Source organism: Medicago sativa, chromosome 3 (genome assembly GCF_051527215.1).
Source record: "Medicago sativa cultivar Bolivia chromosome 3, Bolivia_mono, whole genome shotgun sequence".
Taxonomy (NCBI): Eukaryota; Viridiplantae; Streptophyta; class Magnoliopsida; order Fabales; family Fabaceae; genus Medicago; species Medicago sativa.
Genome location: NC_140751.1, coordinates 66,509,903 through 66,525,109, shown reverse-complemented (window position 1 = coordinate 66,525,109; position 15,207 = coordinate 66,509,903). Strand labels below are relative to the sequence as shown.

General features: G+C 31.1%; 1 protein-coding gene across 12 annotated transcripts in view; it reads right to left on the bottom strand.

Moving 5' to 3' along the window:
- Positions 1–8,575: 8,575 nt before the first annotated feature.
- LOC146939330 (uncharacterized) overlaps positions 8,576–15,207 on the bottom strand; it is a 31,932-nt gene continuing 25,300 nt past the window's right edge. For 2 of the 12 annotated variants that reach the window (XM_085757400.1, XM_085757404.1), the window contains 8 exons: positions 12,278–13,001; positions 11,770–11,933; positions 11,570–11,650; positions 11,406–11,480; positions 10,268–10,336; positions 9,719–9,818; positions 9,474–9,623; positions 8,576–9,389 (listed from right to left, as the gene is read on the bottom strand). In XM_085757400.1, coding sequence (XP_085613526.1) covers positions 8,839–9,389; positions 9,474–9,623; positions 9,719–9,818; positions 10,268–10,336; positions 11,406–11,480; positions 11,570–11,650; positions 11,770–11,933; positions 12,278–13,001 — 1,914 coding nt within the window. In that variant the 3' untranslated portion in view covers positions 8,576–8,838. The remainder of the gene's footprint in view (positions 9,390–9,473; positions 9,624–9,718; positions 9,819–10,267; positions 10,337–11,405; positions 11,481–11,569; positions 11,651–11,769; positions 11,934–12,277; positions 13,002–15,207) is intronic. The other 10 variants (XM_085757401.1, XM_085757406.1, XM_085757403.1 and 7 more) reach the window with 8 other exon arrangements.

Genomic DNA, 15,207 nt, shown 5'->3' with positions numbered 1-15,207 from the left:
CTCTCTCATATGGTGGGAAGGAAGCACCAGGTTCAAAATGTAAAAATTCTCAAATAACAAAATCAAAACTTTGTAAAAATATCTGAAAGCTACTATGTGTTACCTTTTTTGTTTATTTATTATTTTTTATAAGACTTACTATAATAATTATATATGAAAAATATTGTCCTCAAATCTTTGATTTTGTAGCTCGCTCTCAAATAGGTCTATGACTTTATGAATATTTTAAAAAATTCTTTGACTCTTAAATTTTAGTCATACTAATCATTCAAACAATATGTTAGAGACTAAATTGATGACAAATGGATAAATAAGAGACCGAATTAACAATAAATTGTTAAAATATAAAGACTAAATTGATAGTGAGTGATTAAATATGAGACCAATTTTATAGTTCAATAGAGTCGATGACATTTTTAAGATATTCATATAATCAGAGACTTAGTTGAGAGTTGTCAAAATCTCCCCCTAAGTTAAAATTTTTCTTATGATTGGCAATACAAAAGTCTAACTTGGGAAAAAAAAATACATTTATCTTCCTTGACCTTTATCTAAATCTAAATGTAACGCATACTCTCTATTTTCATGCTCATCACATGCCTATCTCATTCCGTCAATTTTATTTTTCAAAAAACAATCGTTAAAAACCACCCTTTTATTAGAGGTAAATGGTGCTTACATATAAGAGGTAAATGGTGCTTACATATAAGGACGGAGGGAGTATATCGTAAATATATTGATCAATTTCATGTCCACATAATTCATTACCTGGAATATAAAATATAAAATCCTAGTACATATCTAATGAGTTCCATGTCCACCGTTCTTTCGACACGTAATCTATGTACTAGTATAAAAAGCAAAGTTTCCCATTATTAAAAAACGTTACAGCTAGATTATTGGTCTCACTTCCTCGTTGGTGATAATTCCAAGTCTAAAGAAAACCAACTAACAGTCATGACTCATGAAACCAGGTTACTATTGTTAGTGGTGGCTGGTGGGTCAAGAATTTATTTGAAAAATGATGCAATAATTATAAATATAGCGAATTTCGTTTGTATTTTTTATAAAAAAAAATTAAAGATTTGATCCTTACAAAATTGTTCAAATTAAAGCATTTAGTTTTAGTCTCTCTTAAATTAAAATTTGCTTAAATATGTTTAATTTTTTACATTTTTAAATGATTTTTTTACAAACATGCTAAGAAGGTTATAGAAAACTCTTTTATAAAAAAATAGATTTTTTTTAACATTTAATGAATTATATATGATTTTTTTAAATGCTAAAATTTCAACAATTTTGGTCTCTCCATCATATTTTTTTTTTTAAAAAAAAGGTGATGTGATAAGTTTGAAATGTCCTGGTATATGATACGAAGATGAGAAAATATCAACATTAATGAAAGAGAAATAATAGGAGCACTCTCTTTCTAACACTTTCTAACCATCACTCTTCTATTGGGTGAAACCTTGTGAGTCTCACCATTTATGGAAGATCCATTTCCAACGTGAGACACCCACATGAATTTCATCCAATAAGATAGTGGTGTTAGAAAGTGTTAGAAAGAGTGTTCATGACACTCCTCTTGATGAAATCCTAAGAAAACTCTCTTGAAAACTTCATTTAAAACAAGTTATATCATCATATTCTAAACAATATTTAGATAGAGGGACCGAAACTATCAAATTTTAAAATAGGATAACCAATTTTGCAAAATGGTGAAAATAAGAGGGACCAAAATCGCAATTAAGTCATAAAACAAATAGAAATTTTGACCTAAAAAACAAATTTTGAGCGAATTTTATATGGAGGAGCTCTTTATAATGTTTTAAAAAAGTTTGTAAAAAACATTCAAAATTTTAAACATAATTACACAAAATCTAATTTATCAGGGACTAAAACTACTTGCTAAAAATTTGTATAAGACCAAAACATGTTACTTTTTTATGAGGATTAAAAATGAAATTTACTATATTTATAAGAACCAAAAACTTATTTAACCCAAAATGAAAAACCAAGCTTTAGGTGTCTTTGTGGTTGAATTTTGGAAAGTCTTGGAGCAAAATTCGGAGAGAAAAATCAATATTTTGATATTATATTTGATATTTAAAAAAAACATTAAAAGAACAATATGATATTATAAAACATTTTAGGAAGCATAATATCAAATTTGTTGAACTCCGGATGGTTTATACAATTACAACTTGATAGCTTAATGTTGACGCAGCAGGTCCGATAGAGGTGATAAGTGGGGTATTGGTGTTGTGGTGAGAGATAATGAAGGTGTTGTTGGTGCTAGTTGTTGGCAAGTCTGTTCATTACCAGATTCAGAGGTTGCAGAAGCTTTAGCTATACGGAAGGGTTTGGAATTTGCAAAAGACATGTCTTTCTTGAATCTTATAGCAGAATCAGATGCTTCTAATGTGGTTTTAGCGTTGAATGCTCACCAACAATCTTCCAACTATGTTGGCTCTATTATTCGAGATTGTATTAGTTTTAAGGGTAATTTTCGTAGTTTGAATTTTTTGCATGTTAAGCGTGAAGCCAACCAAGCTGCTCATTATTTAGTTAAATATGCTCTTAAGAATTTAGATTGCATATGGGTCGAAGAAACCCTGCCTTGTATTTCTGCAGTCTTGACATTTGATTTATTGCCAGACTTTCGTTATTGAAATTGTCTTTAAAGTAAAAAAAAAAATTACAACTTGATATCATGTTTATCTTGTAATCTTTTTTAAAATATCAAATACAATATCCAAATATAGATTTGGTCCTCTTAGCTAGAATGTCCATCCAATCAAATCATAACATATATTTAGAGAGATATTTTAGGAACTTACGCCGTCGTGTATGCAAATTAAATCATTTAATTACTCCCTCCGTCCCATATTACTTGACCTATTTAGAATATTTGCACTATTCATGTACCATGTTTTGACTCTATTTTTCTACTAATATATAAAATCAAAATATAGCATATAAGATGTTGTTAGATTCGTCTCGACTAATATTTTCAAAATATCAAATTTTCGTAATTTTTTCTACTAGATTATTAAAGAAATTTAAGTTTAAAATTGTGCATTGTCATACGTGACAGAGTCAACTAGGTCAAGTAATATGGGACGGAGGGAGTATGTATTGTTACCAATTGCTAGATGGAAAGAGAAAACCGATTATTGTGTGGAGAAATTCTTAGGTGGTCCAGGACCAAGAAATTTTCTTTGGTCACAACCAAAGAAAGAAGAGAGAGAAGAGAGAAGAGAGAAAATGAAAAGTATTTGTTTATTTGTGGAGAGAGAGAGAAGACAAAAACTCTATGTGTGACCAAACCAAATTTTTTGGCCCTGGTTCACACAAGAGTTTCTCGTGTTGTGTGTCCATACATCCCAAATTATAAGATGTTTTGACAATTTTAAATCAATTAAACGTAGTTAATTTTGTCCGGCAAAGAGAAATCATGAGTTATGCTATAAAGACACCCTTCAATAATGATATTGGAAAGATAATTTAACAAATTTTAAAAGGACTAATAATTAATTAAGAGTATAATAAGAAAACATATTAATGTTTCATTGATATTGTAAAGTGACTTATAATTGTAATTTATGACAATTTTTTTCTTTATCAAAACGACTTATAATTCTTTTTCAAAGCCTCCTTCCCCTCTGAACTCACAAATAAAACCTAAGACTATGTTTGAATTGATGGAAAATGGTGGAGTGGAGCGGGATAAAACCATATTTCGTTGGTTGGTTTTGTAAACATAAATTAATTAAATAGAATGGAGTAGAATGGAACCCATTTCATCCAATACCATTTTTTTTCATTCCCCCAATTTTAGGTGTATCCAATTCCATTGGATGCACTAGTTTTTTGTAGTTACTCAATATGATGTGTTGACGAGGATCTTATGATGAGAACTAAGAAAGATACCTCTTGTTACTCAAAATATGATGTGTTGATGAATAATTTTTTTTCGAATTGTTTAATAGCACAATTTTAGTGGCAAGGAATAAATCTATTTTGTTAATGTGTGAGTGGATTACAAGTTGTTGAATGAAGCTGAAATTAGCCTAGGTCGATTGAGTTTTCTCAACTATGATGTGTCCGGTTTTGATTTACTGCAGTGAAAGCTTGAGTTGATCTGATAGACTGCATTGAGTCTAATTGAGTTGCAAGATTCAACTTGCTTACTTAGTAAGTATAAGTTGAAGGTGAGAAAAACACAATAAGGGTTTTGAATTGTGTTGCCTTTTTCTGAAAATCTTTGTGTAAGTTAAAACTGATCAGATTGTCCTAAAGATAAACAAAGAAAGAGAGAAAGAGGATGACACGATTATTTATCCTGGTTCACCCCACAAAACCCGAGATTATGTCCGGTCCCTTCACACTTGAGAGATTTTTCCACTATACATCACACAAGATTACAATTTACTTATACACACAAGTATACGATTTCCTGCCTCTTCTGGAGGACTTCTACAATCAGAGTTTACAAATAAATTGATTGGTGTTTATGCTTTCAGAACTCAAAGAGTGGTAAAATGCTTTCAGAACTCAAAGAGTGGTAAATTAAGTTAAGCGCAGTTGATTTATAAACATTTAAGAAATTCTACGATTTAAAGTCTGTAAGAGTTTTCCTAAGTATTTTGTGTTTGGAATTTTACCAGAGTTTTACCATAGTTGAAATCGTGTAGTTGTATATCTTTTTCAAATGCTCAGAGTCCTATTTATAAGAGAAATAATAGAGACATTGTTTGAAGAAGTGTGAACGCATTAATCATTCTTGAGAAGTGATGGACAAAATTGGCAAGTACACCAAATCATAACAAGTAATAAAGTAGTAAGTTTATCGTTTTTCATAGGGATTGTCGTTCAACTTAAAGAGAATTGAATAGAGTTGGAGGGTTTAATTGCCCCAATGCGAGATTAGGTTTGAAAAGACCCCCACTCAGTACATACAATACTTGTTTCAATAGTATAATTAACCTATTAGGTAGGAAATTACAAGAATCATACATATCACCAATACTGCATTTGTTTATTTAAAAGTTAAAACTGTATGAAAGTATTTGAGCCTATGATAGCATAAGTAACATTAATTACAATGACTTACCATAACAGTAACTCACATATCGTCCAATTAAACTTTACAGCGTTATTTTACGAGAGAATGAAACTCTTATAAAGGCATCATTAAAACTCTTATAATTGATGGCCAAATAATTGATTACCGTCAAATGCTAGCAATATGTGATGCTGAAAGAATCTAAATCCTCCCAATTAAAACCTATATGTAGGAGAAATTATGACTAGCCAAGAAGTAAATGACTTACTTTTGTCAAAAAAAAAAAAGTAAATTACTTACTAAGTCATGACTATATAATGCCTAAAAGCACCTTATATAATTTCCTTTTTCATATCCTTAACCAGTGCCCGGGAGCACCAGTTAGCATTTCCCATATTTTATTGATATTGTAAAGTGATTTATAATTTATGACAATTTTTTTCTTTCTTAAAACGACTTATAATTTTTTTCAAAGCTCTCTTTTCCCCTTTAAACTCATAAAAAAACCTAAGACTTGTATCAATGGAAAATGATGGAGCGGAGCGGGGTAAAATCATATTCCATTGGTTGATTTTGTAAAAAAAATGAAAGAAATAAAATGGAGTATAATGAAACCCGTTCCATCCAATACCATTTATTTTTTTCATTCCCTCAATTTTAGATGTATCCAATGGAAAGAAACACACTAGTTTTTGTAATTACTCAATGTGATGTGTTGATGAATAATTTTTCTTATAATTTTTTGTGGGGGTATTAATGTATTATGATGAGGGATCTTATGATGAGATCCGAGAAATCCACCTCTCTCATCACTTAAAATATGATGTGTTGATGAATAATTTTCCACGAATAGTTCAATAGCACAATTTTATTGGCTAAGGATAAATCTTTTTTGTTAATGGGTGAGTGGATTATGGAAGCTGAAATTAGTCGAGGTCAGCTGAGTTTCCACAATTGTAATTCCTCAACTATGATAGGTTCGATTTTGATCAACTGCATTGAGTTGCAAGATTCAGCTCGCTTTCTAGACACATCTAAACAATAACCCACGATGAGAACAAGAATTTCAATATCTTGTTTGTATCTTGTTCAACACTGTAGTATAAAGTGATGTTTCCATTATTGACAATCTTTACAGCTAGCTAGTCATCATTGTTGATATAAAGCTTCAATTATTGGTCTCACTTTCGCATTTGTAATAATTCCAAGTCTAAAGAAAACCCACCTACGGTCATGATTTAGTTTGAAGAGCCTTGTTACTGAATTGTGGTGGGTCATGACAAATCTATATTTTGATAATATATTTGATATTTAAAAAAAATTATATCGGAAAATTAATTTAAAGAATTTGAAAAAAAGAAGTAATTGATAGTTAAGGGTATAATACGAAAATGAAAATAACATTAATTCATTAATATTGTAAAGTGACTTATAATTTATGACAATTTTTTTCTTCTTAAAATGACTTATAATTTTTTTAAAATCCCTTCTCCTCCAAACTTGTAAACAAAGTCTAATATAATGTTTGTATTGATGGAAAATGGTAGAGTAGAATGGAGTGAGATAAAACCATACTCCATGGTTTGGTTTCGTAAAAAAATAAAATAAAATGGAATGTAGTACAATAAAACCCGTTCCATCCAATGCCATTTATTTTTTCATTCCCCCAATTTTAGGTGCATCGATCCAATGAAATGAAACACACTGGTTTTTGTAGTTACTCAAAATATGATGTGTTGATGAATAATTTTCATGAATCGTTCAATGTGTAGAAAGAATGTCTTAAACACTTACAATAGGATGATACTAATGTCTAAAAATCATGAGTGATGGTAACTCAGCCTAAATGACTGAAGATTTCAAAAAATAGATTCAGTGAGTAATAACAACTCATGGTGTAATAGAACATCTTATGATAAAACTAGAAAAGCATAATTTTTGTAGCAACATGAGGATGAGATAATAGAAACTCTTAATGAGATCTATATTCTAAATGGAGTGGAGTACAAAAATACATGATTGATCTTGATAACTCACCTATACGAATGTGGAACCGAGACTAATTCCTATAGGGACTTAAACACATGAGATTTTAGAATACACTTTAGAAAAAAGTTGTGTGTAGGTTCTATGTCTGAGATTAAGATCAATGCTATGAGTATGAGAGAAACTCCTGTTAATCGAATTTTTTCTCGCTTTGCAAAGATTCAAGTTGTTGACGACACCTTTGTTTATTAGTAACCATATGAAAACGTTTTAACATTTATACCTTTACTTATGTATTTAAACCTTAAACCAAATTAATAATTTACCGATTTCACTTTCTTGTATATATGTGGGGGGTCAGTAAACTCACTATATAGATAGATAGTCAGATGTAATAATTTCCAGAACACACATGCCATGAACTCTACGGTTCCATGGAGAATAACAAGTGAATAGAGATCATGATCATGTTCATATAGTTAGTCTCAGTGTGAACAAGAAGTATAGAATTGCATGATGGATTGGTGTGTTTGAGGGTACTGAGGAGGTGAACCTCTAAATAAAGCCTCTTCAAACTCCAAGTCTTCTGGTGTACGAAGCGCTTCATTGAATTTGACTTGGTCACTATATTAACAAACAAGCATAAATACAAATTACTAAAGGTCAACTTCAGTTCTCATTTGAACATTGAGAGATCAAGCATAACCCATTGGATCCACTCCAATAGAAAAAGCACGCAGTTATACACATTAATTGATCTTGCTTGCGATTATCCGACTCATATTACACATTCAATAAACCATCGATTATTAAATAATCTTTACAATTGTTTTGCAATCAGACGGTCAAAATCAATAATTACGTCACGCATTTACTGCATAGAATCCAAATTCAATCCCAATTTAAGCAAACAATACATAAAGCATATTAAAGACAACATGTCTAAATCACTTTGCATTATGTTTCAACTATAATGTTTTAGCATCACTCATTCTTCTAACTATCTCGATTTCCATCCAATCAAAACTTTATTAAAAAAAATTTGCGTACATCTTATAATAATCAACAAATTTATGCACCTAAGGCTAACAGTCATGTATATGTAGACGCCACGAGATTTAATTCCTTGAGTTACCTTCTTTGTTCCTTAAATGAACAAAATTCTAAAATTACCAACTTTTCAAGCTCTTAACATCAGCAATAAGCTATAAATAAAAATTTAGAAAAAATCAGTGACTACATATATACATATGATTGTTCTTCTGAATATCGAGTATCAACTTCATTCTGAAATGGTTTTCATATCATTCATATTTGCAAAGAAATTAAAGCAAATATAGATTCCGAGAGGCTCTGTTCATCCATCATTCAACATATCTCATATCTTCATCTGTTATATCTTGAAGATCCTGCAAACTTTACATCTTCAGGTAGTGCCATACCTTGAAAAATATTTTGAATGTGCCAAATTCACCTAAAACATGAGCAGTGACAGGTGTGATGTGGTGTTTGGGTGCTTGATTTATCGCAGAATACCACATAATACAATTTCCCAATCAAATTGTATGGAGAATACAGTAAAATAACTTCATTAATGTAACATACATACAACAATCAATAATAGTTTTCAATACACAAACATAATAAGACGTTTTAGTTCTTTTCGGATGAGAAATGACGAAACTTGACACCCAAGGGATAAAAAATATTGAAGGACAAAGGTTCCCACAATGAAAAGCATAACAAAGCACCAATGATGAAATAAAAGTACTTGAAAATATAGTCTAATAGCCAATAGGTGCACTTAAAACCGCCTCTTGTTGAATTATATTCTTCAAAACAGCTTTAGAGGATGTCAATTGATGCTTAAGATCCTCCACATGTTGACTTAAAATCTCTATCTTCAAATACAACACTTCAACTTCCTTGGTAACCTGTTTCTTGGAATCTAATAATTCTTGCATGGCGTCTTGAGATATTTGTATATCAGGAAACATAGCCCGCCTTTCGACACTATCCAACCAATCCTTATCAAAACCAAAGTTGCGTGCATCTAGTAGTAGCTCCACAAATTCAGAGTGGCATGAGCCTAATACATCCAAGACACTATGAGTTTCAAGGAATTTTAATAGCTCAGCCAGTAAGTTGTAGGCACATCCCTTGTATCTATTACGCAGTGAATTGTCTTTTAAATGAACAGAAGGATTTTTAACAAGGAAACCAGTCAAGAGAGGTAAGTTCTCATAATCCAAATGATTCTTGGAGACTAGTTGCTCAAGCTCACTCTTGACAAACAAAGAAGAACTTAAATCTTCTACATTTTGAGAAGGGTCTCCTGAAAGTAAAGGAAAGAATAATTAATCCTTTTTTTAGCACAAAATAAAGTTTTTAAGATAAAATGAAGGGAGAAAATATATACCTTTGGATCGCATTGAAGGAGTTTGAAATTCTTCAGCCGAAGGAATGACTAGAGAGGGCTTAGATTTTGGAACTTTAAATTCAACATCCTTAGATAATTGTTCCTCAACAATTGAGGTTACTTTTATGACAGCATCATCATTTAGAGAAACTGAACAAAAGGTGTGAGAGAAGAGAGTTAAGCTTCAAAAAGAAAAGGGTGATGAGATAACTCTAGAAAATAAAACTGATCCAAAGAGTCTTCACCTTGATCATCATTGATGTTAATATCAACATCCTGAGTGGTAAGAGTATTTGCTATGGCAATGGGAGGAGATCGTATGGCTATTTGGCCGTCACCACATTCCTACACAAATTCAAATAAACAGATGATATCATCATGAAGTCTTGATAAAATTTTAAATGATGTTTTTTTTTGTACCCTTACAAAAACCAAAAGCATGCATTAAAAGAGTGTAATTTTTGGTAAATGAATTAAGGATAAAATGGTCTAAAGCTGTAGATTCCAAATTTTTTCGTTTTGATATATCAAAATTAGTTTAAAGCTTGTTTCTTACAAATCCAATTCCATGAAAATTGAATAATAATAATAATAATAATAATAATAATAATAAAAATAATAATAATAATAATAATAATAATAATAATAATAATAATAATAATAATAATAATAATAATAATAATAATAATAATAATAATAATAATAATAATAATAATAATAATAATAATAATAATAATAATAATAATAAAAAGACCAAGTTAATATGAAGGGTTTGTTAAATAAAATAAACTCACTTGTGATGATGCTGTTGTTCTCTTGGCATTAGCTGATGTAGTTCCTTCTTCAACCCTTATTTCACTAACCTGCTTAAAATTAAAAAGATGTTTAAGATTGTTGTATAATTCAATTCCTACTTGTATAGGTGGCTCATTCTTTGTTACTGAAATGGTGGACAATGTTTTTGCTACATTTTTTTTCTTTGTATAGGTGCTACATTCTTTGTTACCCATGGGCTCCAGCTAATTGTGCATCATGAAAATGTAAATTAGTTGGTTACATACAGAATATTTGAGCTTTATATTCTTAATACGGGGGTACAATATTACATGATGTTGTGAATTCGGACAAAATCACACTAATGAATAACAAAGATGTGTGGAGCAAAGGAAGTGGTAATAAATAGATAAAGTGTCTCCAAGCAACAACAACAAAAACAGATCTAAATCTAAGTGTAGAGCAACACCACAAGCATAATCAAAGCAATAAAGATAAGTAATGAAAGAAAGGAACAAACACACCAAGATGGTAACCCAGTTCGGTCCAATATGACCTACTCTGGGGGAGAGAGCAGCCCTCCAATCCACTAAGATGAAAGTGATACAAATGGGTTACAAGAAATTAGCTTAAAAGCTCACAAAAGAACAAGACCTAATTTCTACCCATTTTCATGTCACCCACACTCACAATGAATCCTAAGAGAAAACACAAAAGGAAGCTTTTGATCCTTCCAATGGTGAAATCTCACTACCCAAGGTGTTTACAATGTTTCCCAACCCAAGAGATCCTCACTACAAAGACACTCAACCCTAAAGTTACCTCCTTTGTAATCCAAGTTTCTCTCTCTTCAAGCTCACCTTCAAAATCTGCAAAGAACACTTAAATAGTACTCTGCAACCGTCAAAATCGTGTCACGTTTTCCCAAATCGTGACACGTTTGGTGCGTACGACCCAAGGTACGACCAACCTTATCCTCAAAACTTGCCCAGCAAGCTGAAAATCGTGTCACGTTTTCCCAAAATCGTGTCACGATTGGACACCCTGCAAAACATGTTCACGGCACTACCAAAATCGTGAAACGCTTATGAAATCGTGTCACGATTTCTCTGTTCTTCCAAAACACAAATTGATGGCATTTTACAACACATGATTTACCTGAGAGGGTTTGACGGCAGTATCAGTTTCTCCAAGTGAACGTTGTTGGTCCATTGATTGTTCATTCATCAACTCCTGTAACAAGAACATAAGCATTAATGATCTTCAGCTATTAATTGCATCAATTAAATATCTAACTCAATTCAACATGGCCTAGAAATCACTTTTAAGTTTGTTGGTATTTCTAAATCAGGAACATTTTCAATAAGTTCATGCTCCGTCTCTGGTGTTTCTTTCATTTTTATCTGCACAAAAGAATAGCATGCTTGATTCAAATATATTGTCATTGTGATTGGATTCAGAAGTGGTAAGTATAGGATTTCTGGACTTCAATCCTAACCTCAAAATATTTAATAGTATTTACCTGTGGAGAAGTCAACTTGTGTTCCAATGTTGTTTGAACTTCAATCCCAACCGCAAAATCTTTCGTGGTTTGTGGACTAGGATTTTCATTACCACTATCGTGGCCTTTGGTCTCTCTTTGTAATTGTTGAAACATAGTCTTCCAATAGCGAAGCAATTCCAGATCTACAGCAAAGCATAATAGAGATTAACATCCTTATATAGTAACTCAAGCATAATAAAATAAAAACTTCCGCTTTCAATTGTATATCATCATTTTTAAGTTTAAACATGCACAATATTGTTTATCTATCTACATAATAATTAAATTTTACATAAAATTAAAGCTTCTATTCGATAGGTCACTACACGATCCCTTGCGTTTTAGAAATACTTATGCATGCATACGTGATATCGCTACTTTTGAAGATTCAATTGTTTTTATCCTTTAACAATACTAATGCATGATATGTAATTATTTACGGCCAACATGTAATAGTTTTTAAAAATATATTGGATAGAGTCTGTACCGTAGTCAAAATCTGAAGCAGAAATATCATTTTGGAAGTCTGGTGTTGATGCTGAAGCCAGAGATAGTTTTTGACAATGCTGTATGAAACGATATTTTACAGCTTGAAATTGAATTCCCTGGTCATGGCAGAGGCTTGGTAGATTTTCAAATATTACAAGTTTTAGATTTGGAATCTCCACTTTGTGATCATCACCTTCACTTGCAAATATTTCCTCTAGCTCATCTGCTTCTCTTATCATTAGAGCCTCTAACTGAGGAAGCTCTTTACATATGGGGATTGGAAAGACATATTTCAACTTGTTGCACTTTACTACAGTAAGTCTTCTTAGCCTTGGGAAGCATGTCTTTGTTGTAGACATAAAAATTGAGGATTTTTTATTCTCCAAATCATCTTCAATAATATGCTTCAACTCATTGCACTCTTCAATTCTCATATAATACAATTGTGGTAGCCACCTTATTATAGAAGTGGAGAATACAATTTTCAATTTTTCACATCCCTTGATTCTCAACCATGAAAGGTTTTGGAGAGAGAACGAATTTTTGGGACCCACAAAAAGGCATGTCATCATAGACAGAACATCCAAATCAATGTCTTTCAAAGCTAAGTTCATTTGTTGTTCATTTATTTCATTCAGACAAATGATACTTTCTACTTTGGAGTTATTCTTTACCATGAGTCTCTCCAAAGCGAGAAAATGATCCACATTCCCACTCAATTCCTGCAATAAATGAATGGGAAATAAACACAATGCATAAAATAAGAATAACAAAGTACTGTAAGTACAATAGAGATGATAAAAGGCTATGGATTAAATTATTACATTATAATGTAACCAAAAGAAAGTACTACATTATTTAATTTAATTAATATTGTTATTTAATTTTCAATACTCCAACCCTTTTGTTTTTCAATCTGTTATCCTTCCTCCATTCGTTAAAAAAAAAAAATCCTATCCTCTTCTTTCATATGTTCCTCCATTGAATCAACCCCCACATTCACATTTTCGTATAAGATGTAGACTAGGACGAAGGGCTTCATAACAATTGGTATCATTGGTTACCCCCAAAAGAAAAAAATCTTGAATAATTAACATAGTTTTTATATGTAGCTAGCCCATTAATATATTATTTGACTACGTCAAACAATTTTGTTTGATTCAAAGAGAGATGATATTAAAAAAAATATTGATAATCTATTTAGTTTAGTGTCAATTATGAATAAATTTGAATTCTTAAAACTTCATAGAGCTCAACTTTTATAGATAACTATTCTTAGCTTTTATTTTCTTCCTTGTCATTTCATTGAAGTATAGTAAGTTTAAAATTTACTATATAAACACATTAGTGGTTGTACATCATTCAATTCCTGTAATATAATACTTAGTTTTTTTCCCTAAAAAAATATACTTAGTTTTCACACCTAAAAATTATTCATATGTAGAAGACTTCTTTCACTCTATTCCTCACACCATCTTCCGTCCAACATCAGAGGAATATGAACCTCTTCATATTTTATCGGTATAAATGTCATTGTTTACTAAATATGGTAAGCCACCTTTGAACCAAATTTAAGAGGTTCATATTAGAGACACCCTAAAAAATGTACTTGTTTAAAAAAATTAAACATGTTTTTAGGTAACATAAAATTATTGTTTTGTTTTTTGTCCCCATCATAAAAAAACCGCATTTTTCAATTCTTACAAAACTATCCTACAAACAGTTTGTGATGAAACCAAACATGTTTAATCATCTTTTGAATTTTAATTTTTTTAATGTTTTTTACAGGCATGATTTGAACATTATTCAATGTTGCTCCACAATTTTTGTTTATCATAAGATGAATGAAATATAAACTTTTTAAACATCAAAATATAAAAAGTAACAAAAATAGGGAAACTTATGTGGAGCAACTTTTTTATAAAAAAAAAAAAATCATTTAAAAATATTTGATGACTTAAAATCATCAAATTTAGATTCACAAATGACAAAGATATACAAAATAGGGATACCTTGATGATTCTACCGTCCCCGGAGTTATTGAGTTTAAGTTCTTTCAAAGGTGGAAATATTGTGTGATATTGTTGGAGACCTTCCAATGCTGGAAGATGAAGATGAATCTCAGTGTGGTTTTGATGATCATCAGTGAAGTGTCCAATTATGTATTCCAATTTCTCACAATCTTACTTTGACCTTTCTTAATTTTGGGAAGACTATGCCCCAGTTATTGCCACTAGTGCTTTCATGATGATCTCCAATGTCTATTGTTATAATGTGCCTCAATTCATCACAGTTGCTAATCCACAAAGTCTCCAACAACATTCTTGGAGCAACGGATAGGATGAATACTGATTTCATCTTCGAAATATAATGTAATGACCAATTTTTTGGATGATATGTAACTAACCTTTAACTATTTATATGTATATCAATATATTTGAGTTTCACATTTATTAGTAATTAATGTACATTACGTGTAATGTTTTGCATAATGTGGAAAATTTGATGAATTTCAATCAATTGTTAAACGTTAACGCATTATCGGTTTGGTGTAATGTAACCGAATAATTGATAAACTATAAAATGTTGATGTTTATGATTGCTGGATGTTGTTGTTTCGGTTTGATTTCCTCCGGAATTGCCGTTTGAAATTACAGGTAAAACAGGACACATTTCCTGGGAAAAATCAAGTGCAGACTGCAGTTTGTCGGTAACTGGTGTGAGCGGCAGTTAACTGCCGGCGTATTTCCCAACGGTAGTTAACTACCACTGAGGGTATTTTGGTCATTTACTTGTGTCAATTGGAAGTATTCTATGTCAAAAAAGCAATTTTCCAACAACAAATGCAAATCCAAAAAAAGAAGGCTAACAAAACATGATGGGCAACGACAAGTTCCTCCTACAAGCCAAAATAGTGGGAACATGTCG